This window comes from Penaeus japonicus, unplaced genomic scaffold, assembly GCF_977035675.1.
Source record: "Penaeus japonicus unplaced genomic scaffold, GWHDUDI00000001_assembly GWHDUDI00000002, whole genome shotgun sequence".
NCBI lineage: Eukaryota > Metazoa > Arthropoda > Malacostraca > Decapoda > Penaeidae > Penaeus > Penaeus japonicus.
Window position 1 is genome coordinate 5,022,800 of NW_028234404.1, and position 20,000 is coordinate 5,042,799.

General features: G+C 48.1%; 1 protein-coding gene across 1 annotated transcript in view; it reads left to right on the forward strand.

Moving 5' to 3' along the window:
* The window catches only part of LOC122258000 (uncharacterized), a 41,612-nt gene that overhangs the window by 5,471 nt on the left and 16,141 nt on the right, over nucleotides 1–20,000 (forward strand). The window contains exons 3-16 of the mRNA XM_086546074.1: nucleotides 2,268–2,471; nucleotides 3,821–4,024; nucleotides 4,587–4,784; nucleotides 5,468–5,627; nucleotides 6,745–6,892; nucleotides 7,167–7,428; nucleotides 8,147–8,302; nucleotides 10,162–10,370; nucleotides 11,350–11,572; nucleotides 12,592–12,714; nucleotides 15,869–16,095; nucleotides 17,525–17,726; nucleotides 18,231–18,467; nucleotides 19,656–19,945. Coding sequence (XP_086402200.1) covers nucleotides 2,268–2,471; nucleotides 3,821–4,024; nucleotides 4,587–4,784; nucleotides 5,468–5,627; nucleotides 6,745–6,892; nucleotides 7,167–7,428; nucleotides 8,147–8,302; nucleotides 10,162–10,370; nucleotides 11,350–11,572; nucleotides 12,592–12,714; nucleotides 15,869–16,095; nucleotides 17,525–17,726; nucleotides 18,231–18,467; nucleotides 19,656–19,945 — 2,843 coding nt within the window. The remainder of the gene's footprint in view (nucleotides 1–2,267; nucleotides 2,472–3,820; nucleotides 4,025–4,586; nucleotides 4,785–5,467; nucleotides 5,628–6,744; nucleotides 6,893–7,166; nucleotides 7,429–8,146; nucleotides 8,303–10,161; nucleotides 10,371–11,349; nucleotides 11,573–12,591; nucleotides 12,715–15,868; nucleotides 16,096–17,524; nucleotides 17,727–18,230; nucleotides 18,468–19,655; nucleotides 19,946–20,000) is intronic.

Below are 20,000 nucleotides of genomic sequence, written 5' to 3' on the forward strand. Positions count from 1 at the left end.
TGTTGTTGTCATTGTTATTGGTATTATGATTGCTTCTTCATCATTATTATTACCATTATTATTATTATCATTATTATTATCATCATCATCATCATCATCATCATCATCATCATCAGTCATGTTTCCAATTCATGTTTTCTGTTCACTCTCTCTCTCTCTCTCTCTCTCTCTCTCTCTCTCTCTCTCTCTCTCTCTCTCTCTCTCTCTCTCTCTCTCTCTCTCTCTCTCTCTCTCTCTCTCTCTCTCTCTCTCTCTCTCTCTCCCTCTCTCTCCTCTCTCTCCTCTCTTTCCATCTCTCTCTCTCTCTCGCTCTGGATCTTGCACATTTTCACTTTTATTTTTATATAAATTTTGTATCCTGTTTACTCTCCTTGTTTACCCATCGTATACCCTCTTAGTGATTCTGCACCTAGGAAAGTCCGTTTGTGTGTGTGTATATATATATTCTTTTTTTTATTTTTCTTTCATTTTTAATATGTTTGAGGGGAAGCTTATTGAGGTTTTCTCTTAATCTCAAATGAAGAGCAGTTTCAGATCTTGAATAGTCGATCTTTGATGGCATTAAGTATGTATGACGGGGGATTTTATTTATTTATTTAGTTTTTTTTTCTTTTCTTTTTTCTTTTTGGATACTCACTCTTTCGTTAGTTATCCAAATATTTGTTTTAATTGGATATGCCGGTTGTCTGTCTCTTTCTTTCTTTCTCTCTTCTCTCTTCTCTCTTCTCTCTTCTCTCTTCTCTCTTCTCTCTCTCTCTCTCTCTCTCTCTCTCTCTCTCTCTCTCTCTCTCTCTCTCTCTCTCTCTCTCTCTCTCTCTCTCTCTCTCTCTCTCTCTCTCTCTCTCTCTCTCTCTCTCTCTCTCTTTCTCTTCTTTGTATATTCTTTCTTCTCATATGTTCTCCCTTATCTCTTCCTCTCGTTTCTTCCTTTTCCCCTGTCTCTGTATTTGTGTGTCTTTCTTACTTCCTTTAATCTCTCCTCCCTTTCTCTGTTTTCCCCTCACATTTCCCCTTTTTTCCTCTTCACACTTTCCTCATATTCTTCCTTTTTTCTCCTTAAAATCTATATTTTTTTCCCTCTTATACTCTTCCTATTTCCCCTCACACTCCCTTTCTTCCCTCTTATACTCTTATTTTCCCCCTCGCTCTTCCTCATCATCACCTTCACCATTCCATCCCTTCATTTCCATCCTCGCATTTATTCCATTCCTTCTATTCATTCTGCATTACCCCATCCACCACTTTCGTAATCCCGCCTTTCCTTAATATATTTATTACTTTTTTCCCCTCGTTCTCCTCCTTTCCCTCCTCCTCTTCGCGTTCTCTTCTGAGGGGCTTTTCCTTTGCTTTGATGTTGCTTCTGGTCATGCACTGGCAACACCACCGTCATGCAGCCTGGGTTGTGCAATATTCCCTGCAATGGGCGAATAAGGAATAAAGTTGAAGGGTTGTGGTTACGAAAGAGGGGGAAGGGGAGAGGAGAGAGGGGGAGGGGGATGATAAGGAGATGAATGATAGATGGGGCGGAGGGGGGGGGGAGAGGATATGATAGTGAGGGGGATAGAGGGAAGGATAGTAGGGGGAGGGGGAGGAGGGGGGAGTAAGAAGGTAGGGGGAGAAGGATAAGGGAAAGGGAGAGGGGGAGGAGGAGAATGGGGGTAGAATGGGGGGGGGAGGGGAGGAAGAGGGTGAGAGAAGAAGGGAGAATAAGGGCAGGGAAGAGAAGGAGGGGGATGTAGAAGATGGGGGGGGGTAGGGGAAAGGGGGAGGATGAAAATAAAGGGGAGGAGAGAAGAAGGGGAGGAAGGTAAAGAACTGGAAGTGAAGGATAAAGGAGAGGGAAATAACAGGAATAAAAACAATTATTTGGGACAAGAATGGAGGAGAGACGGGGGAAGCAATAAAGGAGGTGGAATAGAAAATTAGAAAGAGAAAGACTATGATAATAGGGAAATGGATGAAAACTTACCCACCATCATCCAATCACCCATCCTCACCCATTCACCCACCTATCGTCACCCACTAACTCACCCTCACCCAAGCACTCACTCACCCACTCTCACCCGATCACCCAACTATCTTCACTCACACACCCACCCACCCACCCACTTACCCACCTTCACCCACAGACCCACCCACCCTCACTCAACCCCTCACCCACCTTAATAAACCCACCTTCACTAACCCACCTTCACCATCATCACCATCACCCACACTAAACCCCCCCTATTCACCCCCCCCTTTCCTCTCTCCCCCCCCACACACAGCTGGTGCCCAAGCCCGCCACTCGTGCGGATCCGAAGTGCTCTGCTCCACCATCTGCGAGTACGGGTACCAGCTGGGCGACGACGGCTGTCCCACCTGCGAGTGTGACAACCCCTGCGAGGAACTCACCTGTCCCGAAGACTCCACCTGCGTCATGCGGCCAGATCCCGGATGTGAGGGCGAGGCGTGCTCAGCTACGCCCATGTGTGAGTGGTGGATTTGGTTGTTTGTTTGTATGTTTTTTTTTTTTTTTTAAGGTGGGGGTGTGGGAAGGGTTTAGGGAGGTGTGGTCTTGTTTGTTTCCTTCTTCTTCTTTTTCTTCTTATTATTCTTATTCTGCATCTTCTTTTCCTTCTTCTCCTCCTCCATCTCCGTTTACTTTTTCTTTCGTTTTCTTTCTTTATCCTTCTAAATTGCCTCCTTCTTCTTCGTCCTCTTCTTCTTCTTCTTCTTCTTCTGCTTCTTCTTCTTCTTCTTCTGCTTCTTCTGCTTCACCTTTATTTTTTTCTCCTTTTCTCTTTCTGAAAAAAACTCACTTACCCTCAACCCACCCAGCCATGATGTATTATTTCCTATTTTTATTTGTTTCGTGGGTGCATTTTGTTTGTTTGTTTGTTTGTTTGTTTGTGTATTTTGCCATTTTAATGATGTGGACAAATTGCATTGGATGGTAAACAAACACTAGTTGATGAGCATTTGAAAGTGACGAGCGAAGTCTACAGTAATTTTTTTTTCTTTTTTTTTTTTCTTTCAAAATATGTATTGCGTAATGAGTTATTCTTCCTGTCTATGCTGGATTATTAGGGTGATTAAACACCTTATCCCCCCCCCACCATCTCCCACCATCTCCCTACCCCCACTCGAAATACCACCCTTTCCCCCCTCTTCTCTTCTCTTCTCTTCCCTTCTCTTCTCTTCTCTTCTCTTCTCTCCCCCTCAAAATATCGTCCCTTTTCCCTTTTCTTTTTTTTTCGTACCTCTTTCCCCTCCCTTCATTCCTTAAAACATCGTCCTCCCCTTCCCCCACTTCCCTCCTCCCTCCTCCCTCCTCCCTCCTCCCTATTTCCTCCTACACTTATCTTCTCTCTCCCTCTCCCCTTACTTCCCCACCTGCCCTCCTCCCTTTCCTCTACTCCCATACCTCCCCTCTACTCCCCCTCCCCTCTACTCCCCCTCCCCTCTTCCCCTCACTTCCCCACCTCTCCTCCTTCTTCCCTTCTACTCCCCCTCACTCCCCCACCTCCCCTCCTTCTTCCCTTCTACTCCCCCTCACTCCCCCACCTCCCCTCCTTCTTCCCTTCTACTCCCCCTCCCCCTCCCCCTAACTTCCCCACCTCCCCTGCCTTCTACTCCGCCTCCCCCTCCCCCCTTCCCCTAACTTCCCCACCTCCCCTCCCTTCTCCTCCCCCTCCCCCTCCCCCTTCCCCTCACTTCCCCACCTCCCCTCCCTTCTACTCCCCCTCCCCCTCTCCCTCCCCCTTTCCCTCACTTCTCCCCCTCCCCTTTACTCCCCCTTCCCCTCGCTCGCTCACTCTCCCCCCCTCTCCCCCCTCAGGTCTAACCAACGACTCCGATGACCTTTCCCCCGCCCACACCACGCCCGCCCCGCCCACCTGCCCCACCGGCCTGACGCCCTTCACCGTGGGCGGCGTGGTGGTGGAGTGCGACGCCCACGCCCCGTGCCCCGCCGATCACCAGTGCACGCCCCCGCCCACTGCTGGGGCCCCCTACGCCTGCTGTCCCGTGCCCACCATCATTGGTAAGAAGGCGCACTGTTTTTCTTTTTTTTTTTTCTTTCATCTTACAGTGGATTCGCTTATTTCGTTGTTCTTTGGGATCTTCTTTCGGATTCGCTTTTAGTTTCATTGTTATCACTGTTGTTTTATTTTCTTATGTATTTTATTGGATTCCTTCTGATTATCATTATCATTGCTATTTTTATTATTATCATTATCATTGCTATTTTTATTATTATCATTATCATTGCTGTTTTTATTATTATCATTATCATTGCTGTTTTTATTATTATCATTATCATTGCTATTTTTATTATTATCATTATTGTTATTATTATTAATATTATTATTATTATCATTATTGTTATTATTATTGTTATTATTATCATTATCATTATCATTATTATTTGGTATCTTATAAGTTCTGAATAATTCTCTTGTTAGCTCTTCGTGCATTCGATACAACCTTTGCACTATCAAGCCTTTCTTTATTTATCATTCGCATTTAGACTTCAATGTTTCTTTTTCGTTAGCATTATATTTCTCCCTTTATTAACCCTCTCATGCCCCGTGTTCGCTATCCAGAAGCCAGCAAGCCCGGCCAGTGTCCGTTCGTGGCGTCGGCGAGCGCTGAGCTGTGCGAGGGACCCCGCTGTGCCTCCGACGACGACTGCGGCTCCGTCACCAAGTGCTGCGTCGTCCCCGCATGCGGCCCCAGGTGCGTCACGCCGCAGCCGCCGCAGAACCTCACCCTCGACAGCGGACTTCTCCAGGGACCCACCAGTGAGTGTACACACACACACGCACACACAAACACAAACACACGCACACACACACACGCACACGCACACACACACGCACGCACGCACGCACACGCACACGATCATTTCCCTTGTTTGATGAAACCGTAGCCTCGCAGAGACGGTCCTAGCTAATTAAGTCTGAAATCAGTTAATTGATTGAAACACAACGCCTAAAAATTGCTTCGTCGAATCTCTCTTTCTCTCTCTCTCCCTCTCTCTCTCTCTCTCTCTCTCTCTCTCTCTCTCTCTCTCTCTCTCTCTCTATCTATCTCTCTCTCTCAATCTCTCTCAATCTCTCTCTCTTCTCTCTCAATCTCTCTCTCTCAATCTCTCTCACTTTCTCTCTCTTTCACTCTCTCTCTCTCTCTCTCTCTCTCTCTCTCTCTCTCTCTCTCTCTCTCTCTCTCTCTCTCTTCCTCCTGCTCTTCCTCCTCCTCCTACTCCTCCTTCTCCCCTTCTTTTTCTTCTTCATCTTCCACCTCCTCCTCCCCCTTCTCCCCCTCTCCCTCTCTCTCTCCCTCTCTCTCTCTCTCTCCCTCTCTCTCTCTCTCTCTCTCCCTCTCCCTCTCCCTCTCCCTCTCCCTCTCCCTCTCCCTCTCCCTCTCCCTCTCTCTCTCTCAAACAACACCTACCCCCCCCCCCTCCCCCCATTCCTCCTTCCAGTGTGCGAATACCTGCGCGACTTGGTTGAGCTCGAGGGCGTGACCTTAGCTGTTCCCACGCCCACCTGTGACGAGAACGGCGCCTACGAACAAGTGCAGTGCAACGCCCTCGGTCAGTGCTGGTGTGTGGACGACTTCGGCACGCAGATCCCTGGCACTAAGTAAGGCTTTGAGGACATTGTTGAATTATTTTTTATAGCTGGGTTGGGTTATTTTTGTTATTTTTGTTGCTATTTTTTTCTTGATCTGTATTGTTGTTATCATTGTTGTCATTATTATCTTCATTATCGTTATTGTCACTTATTGTTATTGTTATTATCATTATCGTTATTTTTATTGTTATTAATACAATAATAATAATTATTGTTATTATTATCATTTAATATTTTAGAGAGTATTTTTATTCGTCGTTATCATTTCTATGCTTATACCCCTATTTAAGGATGCTTATTTTTTGTTTTTAAGGAATTCAGTATTTAAGTCTTTTAATAATAGTTTTTAAAGATTCTATTTATGCCTGAAATAACCTTAATCTTGTATTTAATATTTATACAAGTACATCAGCCAAGTCTTTTATACATTCAAACTACATTTTTTTGAAATCTAAAACATTCTAACTATTTATAATTGTACTGTTTACACCATAGAATACAAGTAAAGAAAAAATAACAGATTAATCATTGTGTCGTTTGACGTCATTGTGTATTATCAGAGATTTTTCGATTATCTTTCTATTTAATATTTAAATAAAAAAAATGGAGGTTTTACCACACGCAAGCTGACTCTCAAGGTCATAAAACTGTCGAAATTCCTGGGTTGGTGATCATCTATAATGATTATGTTTTTTCCCCTCGTTTCCCCTCCCTTCTCTCTTTTTTTTTCTTGGTATTTCTCTACCTCCCTTTTCCTTTCCCTCTGCCCATTTCCTCCTCTTCCCAACTCTCACCACCTCTATTCTTCATCTTCTCCCCTCACCTCCTTCCCCCATCTCCTCCTGTCCCCACCTCCTCCTCTCCCCACCTCCCTCTCACCTTCTCTCCTCCTCTCCCCACCTTCTCTCCCCACCTCCTCCTCTCCTAATGTCCCCACCTCCTCCTTACCTCCTCTCCCCACCTCCTCCTCTCCCCACCTCCTTCTCACCTCCTCTCCCCACCTCCCCACCACCTCTCCCCACCTCTCCCCACCTCCTCCTCTCCCCACCTCCCTCTCACCTCCTTCCCCCATCTCCTCCTGTCCCCACCTCCCTCTCACCTCCTCACCTCCCCCTCCACTCCCCAGGGCATCAACCCGAGAGCTCGTAGTGTGTGACCGCGTTCGAGAGGCTCTGACCTGTGGCGAGATGCTGTGTCGCCTTGGCTGTGACTACGGCTTCGTTTTGGATAAGGATACGGCTTGTCCCCTTTGCCAGTGTCGCGATCCGTGCCAGGTGACTTTGTTTGTTTTTTTTGCTGTATATAATTACTTTTTTTTTTAAAGAGGACGTTTTGATTATGTTCCTGGACTATATTTTTTGTTGTCAATCAATTACTTTGACTAAAGATGGCTTTAAATCGACTTCTGAAAGAACGAAATAAATAAAGAAAATATATTTTTAGCTTGTCTCCACTAAATTCCACATCTGAAAAAAATCTAATAAAGCACAAAAACAACAACAATTCGAACTAACCCCATGGTTCTCCCCCCCACCCCCACCCCCTCAGGACGTGGAGTGCAGCGGCAGCCACGTGTGCCAAATGGTGGACATCCCTTGCGTGGACGGCGTGTGCCCCGCCATACCCCAGTGCGTGCCCGTAGTAGAGGCGTCTGCGGCCCCTGCGTGCCCCCTGGGGGAGCCCTACACCCTGCCGGAGACCAACGCTACCCTGGCCTGCAGCCCCCGTGCCCGTGCCCTCGAGTGCCCCCAAGGGTATTCCTGTTTCGCCGACGACAGCACCGTGGAGGGCGTCTGCTGCCCGAGCCCTGGTGAGTGATCCTCGGATTGGCAACACTGCGTCGCTGTTTTCTTCATCTAGCGCTATTATTGATTTTTTTTTTTTATTTTTTATTAATCTTTTGTCATTATCATCACCGTGTTTGATCTGTTTTTTTTTATTATTGTCACTGATCTTATGAAGGTTTTAGTTGTAGTAATAACTATGATTATTCTTATTAGCAAAAACTATGTGACTCTCCTACCGTTTCCGCTCGAATCCTTATCAGAGAGAAAATTAATGCTATTATAACTACAGTATCGTTACTCTTTTTATTATTATTATCCTCGCTATTACTACTCCTACGTCCTTATTACTATAATTATAATTCTCATAGTTACATTAGTATTATCATTATTATCCTTAGTATCATTGATATCATTGTTATTATCCACACCATCATCACCATTCTCTCTCTTCCTCTGTACCAATCGTTATCACTTCCTCCTCCTCCAACTCTTCCTCATACTTTACCCTTCTCATTTCATCTTCCGTTCCATCTTCTTTTTCCTCTTCACCCCCTCCTCCTCTTCCACTTCCTCCTCTTCCTCCTCCTCCTCCTCCCCCCTTTCCTCCTCCTCCTCATCCTCCTCTTCCTCATCCTCCTCCTCCCCCCTTTCCTCCCCCTCCTCACCATCACCATCACCACCAAATCGTTCTATCATGACACCCCCCTACACTCCCCTCCTCTCCTCTCCCCCCACCCCCAGGGAAGAAACAAAAGAGCGGCCAGTGCCCCTTCCTTGTACCTGTGCTGAGTGGCCACTGTGACCTCGAGTGCTCCGACGACTCCCACTGCCGCGGCGACGAGAAGTGCTGCTCCAACGGGTGCGGGACGCAGTGTCAGCAGCCGATTGTCATGACGGGTGAGTGAGAGGGGGATGGGTGAAGGGTGAGAAGGGGGATGGGGTGAGGGGTGGGAGTGGGGTGGGAGTGGGGTAGGGGGTGGGGTGAGAGGGGGATGGAGTGAGGGGAGAGGGATGGGATGAGGGGTGAGATGGGGGAGGGGGTGGGATGGAGTGAGGGGTGAGGGTGAGGGGTGGGGTAGGGAGTGGGAGTGGGGGGTGGGTGAGGGTGGGGTGGGAGTGGGATGGGGATAGGGTGAAGGGGGAGGGGGTAGGGTGAGAGGTGAAGGGGGATGGGGTGAGGGGTGGGATGGGGGGTGAGGGGATGGGGTGAGGGGTGAAGGAGGAGAGGGATGGGGTGGGAGTGGGTGAGGGGTGAGAGGGGGTGGGATGGGAGTGGGATGGGGTGAGAGGGAGTGGGAGAGGGAAAGGGAGTGGGATGGGGATGGGGATGGGGATGGGGATGGGAGGGTGAGGGGAGAGCGAGTGGGAGAGGGATGGGGGGTGGGAGTGGGATGGGGTGAGGGGTGAGAGGTAGTGGGAGTGGGAGGGTGAGGGGAGAGGGAAAGGGAGGGTGAGGGGAGAGGGAAAGGGAGTGGGATGGGGATGGGGTGAGGGAGAGGGATGGGGAGGGAGTGGGATGTGGATGGGGAGGGGGAGGGGGAGGGCGAGGGCGAAGGGGAGGGAGGGAGGGAGGGAAAAGGAAAATGAAAGGTAAAGAGAAAGAGAGAGAGACAGACAGAAAGAGAGAGAGAGAGAGAGAGAGAGAGAGAGAGAAAGAGAGCCTTTTTTCAGTGTTATTGTTATTATTCAAATTATTTTTAATTTCCAGTTGTAAATCGTTGTGTTCATGGTTGATGCTGTTGTCATGGATATAAGAGTCATATTAGTGTTTTTTTTTCATTATATTATAAATATATATTTGTTTTGTGTATATGTATGTTCCCGTATTATTAAAATTCGCCTTAATGACTCCCTTTCCACTGTAGGATTTAAAGGACTCATAATTTCCGAGAAGTCTTCTATAGAAAACTTTACAGACATTTTTTGTTTTGTTTCTTTATTTTCTAGCTATGGATTTTTTTTAGATGTTTGTCTATTCACGTTAACTCTCGAAACCGTGAGAGAGAAAAAAAAATACATATTCGTCGTTATAACTCAGCTTCCTGTCAGATAAAGTGTCATGCATATTTATTTCACCTCGTAGGAGATTTATCGTCTCATGGCTTGTGATGAATTAGATGCTGAGTGGTGATAACTGTGTCATTCGTCATCACCATTTCGTTGCGTCGTGACGGAGGTCCCCCTCCCCCTCTAAAAAAAAAAAAAGTTCCGTGTTCTTTGCGTGGTCTTCGTTTTCTTTGCGGCATTCCCGTTTTCTTTGCTCCTTTTACGTTTTCTTTATTGGAGGGAGTTCGAGTATAGAAGGGGAGACTTGAGCAAATATTGATTTGTAAAGCCCGTGTAATTTACGTCAAGTACGCTGTTTGTCGTAGAGGGGAAGGGAGTGAGTGTACGTATAGGCTCTGGCTATGATCGTTTGTCTTTGTTAATGGCCTATGTTAGTTCGGGCCAATTTTGGAAATGTGTGTGTTGTAGCTCTGTGTTCTTCGAAAAAAAAGTTGTTTGTGCATGAGTACTCGTGCTTATGTGTGTTTGTGTGTGTGTGTGTGTGTGTGTGTGTGTGTGTGTGTGTGTGTGTGTGTGTGTGTGCGCGTGCGCGTGCGTGCGTGCGTGTACATGTGTGTGTATATGTGTATATCAGTGAATGACCGTATTTACTTGTATTTTATATCGCACATACACGAAATCATGAGACAATACATAACCCCCCTCCTTTCTCTCTCTCCTCCCCCCTCCCCCCTCCCCCTCCCCCACAGCCTGCGAGCACCAACGTAGCCTGCTAGAACACCGCGCAAGAGAAGCCGGCATCCCAGCTGGCCGCGTCTACCTGCCCCAGTGCGACGACGAGGGTGCCTTCCTGCCCACCCAGTGCCACCCCGCGACCCTGACCTGCTGGTGCGTCGATACCCAGGGTCAGGAGGTCCCAGGCACTCGCGTCAGCCAGCCTGCCCACCCCAACTGCCAGGTGGGTGATGTGGGGATGTTGATGTGGTGATTTGGTGATGTTGCTACAGCGAGGTGGTTGTGGTGATGCTGGTGTGATGATGATGTGGTTGCGTTATTGCGGATGTGATGATGTGGTGATGCGATTGTGTTGATGTGATGATGTGTTCCCTTTGTTGTGCTTTGCGGTGATGATGTGGTTGCGTTATTGTGATTGTGATGATGTTATGGTAATGATGATGATAGTGGTGATATTGATGTGATGATGCGGTTTATGGAGTTGTGACTGATGTTACACGCGTCGTATTCTATGCCATCACGGTCATTAATAGAGTTAATTAACCATTAATTTATTTCGACAACTTCAGCGCAACTATTATCATCATAATTAACCATTTCATGCTAATTATAATGAATGCAATTATTAATACATAATCGCCGATAATTACTCTCCTTAATTTTCGAACCATTCGAACATATCTATCATCCCCCTTTCTCCTGCCCCCCCCCCACCCCCCAATAACAAAATGATATAGCAATTAAAACAATATATAAATTCATACATATATTTGCCCTTCTACATTAAAAAAAAAAACTAGTGAATTGATGGATAAAGTATTAATATTTCCCCCCGGCTGCACAGTCATCATAGATTGATAGCAAATTGATATGTAATCAATATATGTATATCATAACGAACTGATAGGATGGTGATTAATATGATAATATATATATGTATTTGGAAAATTATCAATATAGATAAAGAGATAAGAATATCGGTAGCCCACACACACAAACAAGCAAAAAAAAGATAAATGTATAAGTAGTCAAACCAATGAACAGATAGATAAATAGATAGATGAATAAATAAATAAATAAATAAATAAATCCACACATAAACAAAGAAACAAGCAAACGAGTAGACACCCAAGCAAAAAAAAAAAAAAAAAAAAAAAAAAGCTACCCCGACAAAGCCAATACAAGCCAAACCTAACCTACAGGAACCGCTGGTATGTCCTGCAATGAACTGCGACCTGGCCTGCCTCCACGGATACCGCCTCGACGGCTCCGGCTGCCCCGTCTGCGCCTGTCGAGACCCCTGCGAGGAAGTGAGCTGTGCCACGCCCCTCGAGGAGTGCCGCATCGTGCACGTGGCATGCGTCGACGAGCCGTGCCCACCCCTGCCCGTGTGCTTGCCCCGCCTGGAGAATCCTTGCCCTTATGGTAGGTGGGGAGAGGGCGAGGGAGGGAGGGAGGGCGTGAGGGATTAAGAGGGAGGGGATAAGGTAACGAGGGTGAGAATGAGGGATAAAGATGATATAAGTAGATTAAGATAGAGAGAGAGAGAGAGAGAGAGAGAGAGAGAGAGAGAGAGAGAGAGAGAGAGAGAGAGAGAGAGAGAGAGAGAGAGAGAGAGAGAGAGAGAGAGAGATAGCAAATAGGAAGTAGAGAGAGAGATAGAGAGAGACTGTGAGAGCGAAAAACATGAATAATAAAACCTCTTTACACAAGAAAGAAATAGCATAAAACAGTCTAAAAAAAGTCCCCCTGGAATTCCCTGAACAGAGATCATTAAGCAGAATAATAAAAAATAAAAAGATCTAAAGAGCTGAGTAAAAAAAAAAAAAAAAGAGAGGTATAAAAATATATCATAAAAAGAGAGAGAGAGAGAGACAGAGAGAGAGAGAGAGAGAGAGAGAGAGAGAGAGAGAGAGAGAGAGAGAGAGAGAGAGAGAGAGAGAGAGAGAGAGAGAGAGAGAGAGAGAGAGAGAGAGAGGGGGCTTTTTCTCTCTCTGGTATTCACGGTTGCGAAGCATCACTAACCTCGATTTCTTAACTTGCCTTCCCACTCCCATCCTACCCCACCCCTTAACCCACCCTCCACCCCTTCCACACCCATAATCCACTACCCTCCATCCCCTGATTCCAACCCTTCCACCCTCCACCCTCCACCCTCCACCCTCCTCCCTCCTCCTTCCTCCACCCTCATACCAACCACCCTCCTCCACCCTCTACCTCCTCCACCTTTCTACCACCCACCCTCCTCCACCCTCCTCCACCTTCCTACCAACCCCCTCTCCTCCACCCTCCTACCAACCACCGTCCTCCACCCTCCTCCACCTTCCTACCAACCCCCTCTCCTCCACCCTCCTACCAACCACCCTCCTCCACCCTCCTCCACCCTCCTACCAACCTACCAACCACCCTCCTCCACCCTCCTCCACCCACATCCCCCCTTGCAGGTTCACCCTTGAGAACCAACGAGAGCGTAGTGGAGTGCGGGCCCGAGGGAAGCACCTGCCCCTCGAGCCACAAGTGTCACCTGTCTCCCTTGGGCGAGTACGCGCTCTGCTGCCCGAAGCCGCGTAAGTATGAAGGCGTTGTCGGTGAAGGACGGGAGGACTCCCCCCCTCCCCCCCCACCCCACCCCGCCACCCCCCACCACATACTGCCTGGCGCTGCTCTTGGTTGTGCTTGCTTGCGTGCGCGGTTGGTTGGTTGGTGGGGGTTGGTGTGCTTGTGTTTGTGTTTGTTTGTGTGGATGTTTGTTTTGTTTGTTTGGGGTTTTGTGTTTGTTTGTTTGGGGTTGGGGTTTTGTGTTTGTTTGTTTGTTTTTTTGTTTGTTTTTGTTTTGTTTTGTTTGCGCGTGTGCTTGTTTTGTGGGTTTTTAAGCGTGTGTATGTGTGTGTGTGTGTGTGAGAGAGAGAGAGAGAGAGAGAGAGAGAGAGAGAGAGACAGACAGACAGAAAAGTTAATCGAAAAAAAAACCGACAGAAAGAGTGAATGGAAAAGCGAGACAGAAAGAGAAAGAAAGAAAGTGAAAGAAGAGAGAAAGAGTGAATGATATAACGGGATCATTATGGAAGTAATTATGCGTGTAGTTTCTGCAACGGCTGTAGTGGAGAAGCGCTTGCAGTCGCGTGCACTCGAGACCTCCGCGAACGGTGAATGGCGGAGAGGGGAGAGAAAGAGCGGGGAGGAGGAGGAAGAGGAGGAGGAGGAGGAGGAGGAGAAGGAGGAGATGGGGGAGGAGAAGGAGGAGGTGGAGGAGGAGGGGGAGGGGGAGGAGGAGGAGGAGGTGGAGGAGGAGGGGGAGGAGGAAGTGGAGGGGGAGGGGGAGAGAAAGAGTGGGAGAGAAAGAGCGGGAGAGAAAGAGCGGGGAGGAGGAGGAAGAGGAGGAGGAGGAGGAGGAGGAGGAGGAGGAGGGAGGAAGAGGAGGAGGGGGGAGGAGGAGGAGGGAGGAGGAGGAGGAGAGGAGGAGGAGGAGGAGGGAGGAGGAGGAGGAGGAGGAGGAGAGGAGGAGGAGGAGGAGGAGGAGGAGGAGGAGGAGGAGGAGGAGGAGGAGGAGGAGGAGGGGAGGAGGAGGAGGAGAGGGAGGAGGAGGAGCGGGGAGGAGGAGGAGGAGATGGAGGAGGAGGAGGAGGAGGTGGAGGAGGAGGACATGGAGGAGGAGGAGAGGGAGGAGGAAGAGGAGGAGGAGGAGGAGGAGGAGGAGGAGGAGGAGAAGGAGAAGAAGAAGGAGAAGGAGAAGGAAAAGGAGCGGAGGGGGGAAGGAGGAGGAGGAGATGTATGAAGAGAAGTAAAAGGGAGACGTACAGTAAGAGTAAATAAGAAGATGAAAGAGGAGAGGAAGAGAGGAAAAGAGTCAATTAAGAAGAAGAATACGTAGGAGAGGTAGAAAGAGGGAGAGAGGGAGATGGAAGGATAGGAGAGGGGAGGAAGAATAGGAGGGAAAGAGATGTAGAAGAAAGAAAAGGAATAAAGATGGAAGCAGAGAGGAAAGGTGAAGGAAACGAACGTGATGGAAATAGATAGGAAAGGGGAAGAAGGGGAAAATATGAAAGTAAGGAGAAGAGACCAAAGAGGGAAGGGAAGAGAAGAGAGAAGGAGAAAAATTAGATGAAATAGAAAAAAAGAGAAGAGAGGGGGGGGGGAGAAGGGAAGAAGAAAAAATCAGGTGAAAGTGAGAAGAGGAGAGAATGCGAAAGTAGGTAGAATACAAGAAATAGAGAAGATAAGAAGAAGGAAAAGGGAAAAGAGATAAGAGGGAAATATCAGAAGGAGAGAGAAACAAATAGAATAGGGAAAATAGAGAGAAGGAAGAATATAAGAAAAAAAAACGAAAGGAAGAAAGGAGAAGACATAAGAGAGAAAAGAAAACAGAGAGAGAAAAGACAACAACAACAAATTAGGAGGAAATAAAGAAAAGAATAAAGCAAAGAGAGCGAGAGAAAAAAAACTAAAAAAAAAACTGGAAGGAATCGAATGCTAACGATACATATACACGATCATTTTCTCTACAGTCACTAATTCCTTACTCTTGCAGTTGAAAAAAAGGGAAAAAAAACATGAGTAATACATGTTTTTTTTCCCTTTTTTCCTCAATTATCATTCAAAGTTTCCAATCTCGTAGAATCTCGCCATTTTTCACGAGGCGCTTTCTAATCCATTATATTGGAGCCCCGATATTAAAGGTGTACAATCCAACATGGGGGAATAATCCACTATTTACTAGATTTATTATAGATTTTTATGGTAAGTCAGTCAACCGTGATGTTTTTGTTTGTTTTTTGTTTGTTTTTTGTTTTTTGTTTATTGTTTTTGTTATGTTGAGGCCTTTCGAAAGTGCCTGAAGTTATTGGTACGAGTTTCGTGAGATTGTTGTTGTGTTGTAGTTGTCTCTCTGAAGTTATGGGTTTAAGCCCTTTAGGATATGGTATTGGGTGGGGAGAGGGGGGAGGGGTTGTTTGGGTTTGTGTGTGTGTGTGTGTGTGTGTGTGTGTGTGTGTGTGTGTGTGTGTGTGTGTGTGTGTGTGTGTGTGTGTGTGTGTGTGTGTGTGTGTGTGTGTGTGTGTGTGTGTGTGTGTGTTTGTGTGTACGTGTGGTGAGGCTTTGTGTGTGTGTGTGTGTGTGTGTTTATGTGTGCGTGTGGCTGTGGGGTGACGTTATTTTTTTTAACACGATAAAGCTCTTAATACTAATTATAACAGACTAGTACGTGATAACCCCATTTACTCATTCACTTACCTCCCCCACCTCACAACTCACCACTCACACCCCGCCTCATAGCAAGCGTGGTTAACTAAGGTCACCACTCACACGCCCTTCCCTCCCACCTCATCACTCCCTTCATCACATCACTCCCCAACCTTCTCACCTCACAACTCACCACACACGCCCCATACCTCACCCTCATCACCACACCACAATCTCACAAATTGAAAACTAACTTTCCCGTTTCTCTCCTTTCCCCCCCACTCTACCACCACCCCAACCCACCTCACCCACTCCTCCCACCCTCCCTCTCCTCAACCCCATCCATCCAACCACCACCTACCCACCCACCCCACTCCCCCAAACCCCCAAACCCCACTCCCCTCTACTCTCCTCTTCCCTACCAACCCCACCCCACCAACCCAACCCAACCCCACCACCCCAACCCAACCCCACCAACCCAACCCCACCCCACCAACCCAACCCAACCCCACCAACCCAACCCAACCCCATCAACCCCAACAGGCGAGGTCTGCTACGAGCCCAAAGACGCCGGATACTGCGAGGGCGCCATCAAGCGTTGGTACTTCAACCCCGAGAGCAACCGATGCGAGTCCTTCCGCTTCGGGGGTTGCAGCGGGAACCTCAACAACTTCGAGAGCCAAGAGGAGTGCGCCGCCACCTGCCCCGTCCTCACGTCTTGCGAGAGGATGAGGGAGAAGAACTTGAGGAATGTCGATAAGAATAAGAAGGTGAGGAGGATGAGGGGGAGGGTGAGGATGAGGGGGAGGGTGAGGGTGAGGGTGAGGAGGATGAGGGGGAGGGTGAGGGTGAGGGGGAGGGTGAGGATGAGGATGAGGAGGATGAGGGTGAGGGTGAGGGTGAGGAAGGTAAGGGTGGAGGGAGGGATAGAGGATGGAAGATGGCAGGGAGAGGGGAGAGGGGAGAGGGATAAGGGTAGGGAGGGAGAGGGAGAAGGGATAGAGGAGAGGGAGAAGGGTAGGGAGGGAGAGGAAGAGGGGATAGAGGAGAGGGATAGGAGTAGGGAGAGAGAGGGAGGTATGGGGAGAGAGGGGAGATAGAGGGAGAAAGGGTGGGAAGGTGAGGGGGAGATAGGAAGGAAAGGTGAAGGGTAAAGAAAGGGTGAAGGGAGGATGAGGGAGAAGAACCTTAGGAGTAAAAATAAGAGAGGGACGAGGTAGAGAGATGGAGGGAGGAGAAGAGAGGGTAAGGTGAGGAAGGGTGAAAGGAGAAGAAAATTATAGAAAGGAGGGGGGGGGAGGGGAGAGAGGAAGAGAAGGGGATGAAAAAGGAACAAGAGAGGGAGAGAAGGACAAGGAATAAGGGGAAAAGAGAACCGGGTAAGGATGGGGAAATAGAGGATGAGGGAAATCAATAAAGAAAGAACGGGGAAGAGAAGGTAGGATAAGGGGAGAAGCAAATGAAAAAGAAGGAAGGGGAAAAGAGGGTGATTTTGTGGCTAAGAGGATTAACCTTTGGGTCGGATAATTGACAGACAGACAAGATTGAGTCAGCTGATAGATGATGCCGTGCGTAAGTACATCTATCTGGATTGTTGTGTAGAGGCAAATGGAGATAGATAGATAAGGTCTAATTTATATATGTATGTATGTATAGATGCTGCTGCTGTTTCCTCCTTCTCACGTTCTGTCTTTGTTGATGTCTTTGCTCCTTCCTCTTCCTCAAGTGCTGTCTTTGTTGATGTCTTTGCTGTTTCCTCCTTCTCAAGTGCTGTCTTTGTTGATGTCTTTGCTATTTCCTCCTTCTCAAGTGCTGTCTTTGTTGATGTCTTTGCTATGTCCTCCTTCTCAAGTGCTGTCTTTGTTGATGTCTTTGCTATTTCGTCCTTCTCAAGTGCTGTCTTTGTTGATGTCTTTGCTATTTCCTCCTCACGTTCTGTCTTTGTTGATGTCCTTGCTGCTTCCTCTTTCTCACGTGCTGTCTTTGTTGATGTCTTTGCTGTTTCCTCCTTCTCAAGTGCTGTCTTTGTTGATGTCTTTGCTGTTTCCTCCTCATCAAGTGCTGTCTTTGTTGATGCCCTTGCTATTTCCTCCTCATCAAGTGCTGTCTTTATTGATGCCCTTGCTATTTCCTCCTCCTCACGTGCTGTCTTTGCTATATCCTCTTTCTCACGTGCTGTCTTTGTTGATGTCTTTACAGCTGAGGTTCATCCCGAAGTGCTCGAAGGACACCGGCGCTTGGCTGCCCGAGCAGTGCCTTGAGGAATTGGGTGTGTGTTGGTGCGTGACCCCGCAGGGAGACCAGGTGCCAGGCTCTCTCACCCGAGGTGCTCCCCAGTGCCAGGGTGCCGCCAGGGCTTCCCGGAGGATGAGCTTTGACCCCACCACGCCCACCAATATGAGTGAGTTATACTAGAGTTTTTTTTTTTTTGGGGGGGGGGGTGTTTGTGTTATTCTTGTGTTTGTTTCGTGCTTTACATTTGTATAAAGAAAACTAATAGGACTGAATTGACTATAATTATTTGTTTATTGCTCTGAATTATTAGAAAATGTCTGAGGTTATAGGTACGAGGTCCATGTTGTGTTGTAATTGTCTCGCTGAAGTTATGACTTAAGTCCTTTAGGATATTCTTTTATATTTTTTTTTTTTATGCTGTAATTATTATCTCGTTCTGAGAAGTCAAGAATGAAGAAGCTGTTGCATATTCATGAAGACACATGAGATTCAAAAATGAAAAATACATATGAAGTGCACAAGAACTACAATCCCAAGATAAACAGAAACTTGACAAGAACAAGTTATACATTCATACATCCTATCTCCGGAAAAAAATACAAATACTAATTTGTTCTTTCCTCCCTCCTCCCTCTCCCTCACCCCCCCCCCTCACCCTCCCCTGAAACAGTCTGTGAGCCCGGACAGACAGTGCACGTGTGCGACAAGCAGCTATGCGAGAACCAGGTGTGTTTCTCTCACCCGCATGCGGTCTGCCGCGTCAACCCTTGCGGCGGGTGTTCGGTGCAGTTCGTGGACGCCTTCAACTCCCCCGTCAACTGCGAGGTGGGGCTGACGGAGTGCCAGAGGGAGCTGCAGAGGGTGCTGAACTCGCCCATCTTCACCAGGCCGGCGCTCGCCTTCGCAGGTACGTGGTGGGAGCTTCTCTGTTCGGTTTTCTGTGTGGGGTTTTGGGTAGGGATTCCTTTTGGGATTTCTCTGTGGGGGTTATTTAGGGGTTCTGTGTGGGGTTTTGGGTAGGGATTCCTTTTGGGGTTTCTCTGTGGGGGTTATTTAGGGGTTCTGTGTGGGGTTTTGGGTAGGGATTCCTTTTGGGGTTTCTCTGTGGGGGGTTATTTAGGGGTTCTGTGTGGGGTTTTGGGTAGGGATTCCTTTTGGGGTTTCTCTGTGGGGGTTATTTAGGGGTTCTGTGTGGGGTTTTGGGTAGGGATTCCTTTTGGGGTTTCTCTGTGGGGGTTATTTAGGGGTTCTGTGTGGGGTTTTGGGTAGGGATTCCTTTTGGGGTTTCTCTGTGGGGGTTATTTAGGGGTTCTGTGTGGGGTTTTGGGTAGGGATTCCTTTTGGGGTTTCTCTGTGGGGGTTATTTAGGGGTTCTGTGTGGGGTTTTGGGTAGGGATTCCTTTTGGGGTTTCTCTGTGGGGGGTTATTTAGGGGTTCTGTGTGGGGTTTTGGGTAGGGATTCCTTTTGGGGTTTCTCTGTGGGGGTTATTTAGGGGTTCTGTGTGGGGTTTTGGGTAGGGATTCCTTTTGGGGTTTCATTGTGGGGGTTATTTAGGGGTTTTGGGTAGGGATTCCTTTTGGGGTTTCTCTGTGGGGGTTATTTAGGGGTTCTGTGTGGGGTTTTGGGTAGGGATTCCTTTTGGGGTTTCTCTATGGGGGTTATTTAGGGGTTCTGTGTGGGGTTTTGGGTTGGGATTCCTTTTGGGGTTTCATTGTGGGGGTTATTTAGGGGTTCTGTGTGGGGTTTTGGGTAGGGATTCCTTTTGGGGTTTCATTGTGGGGGTTATTTAGGGGTTTTGGGTAGGGATTCCTTTTGGGGTTTCTCTGTGGGGGTTATTTAGGGGTTCTGTGTGGGGTTTTGGGTAGGGATTCCTTTTGGGGTTTCTCTGTGGGGGTTATTTAGGGGTCCTGTGTGGGTTTCATTGTAGGGTTCCTGCGAGCGATTCGTTATGGGTGTTGGCCAGAGTGCCTAGGGTTGCCACTGGTAAGCGGAGTGAGGATTGGGTGATGTCGTTGAAGTAGTTATCGAGAGAGAGACCGAAGTCATGCCTTTTACCTCATGAGTTGGGCATTCATTGTTGCAAATGCATTGCAGGTCGCGAGTTCCCGTCCTCCGGCTCGGACGACTCGGCCGACAACCGCGTGCACTACGACGTGGACTTGTACCGCAACGTGGACGTGTTCCACTCCCCGATCGACCAGGACGTCCCCCTCACCCCCGCCGCCAGCGCCGCCCCCTCCGAGGACACGCCCTTCCAGGAGGGTCGCCGCGGAGGCCGCCAGATGAAGTTCGAGGAGAGCGACCTCGGCAGGAGCCTCACCGTGTCTGGGGACGTCGTGGCCGAGGCGCAGGAGCACCGCAGGAAGACCAGGGCGCTGCCGCAGGTGAGGCGTCGGGAGGGGCTCCCGGGCTAGCACCTCGGGAGGAATAGCTCATGTT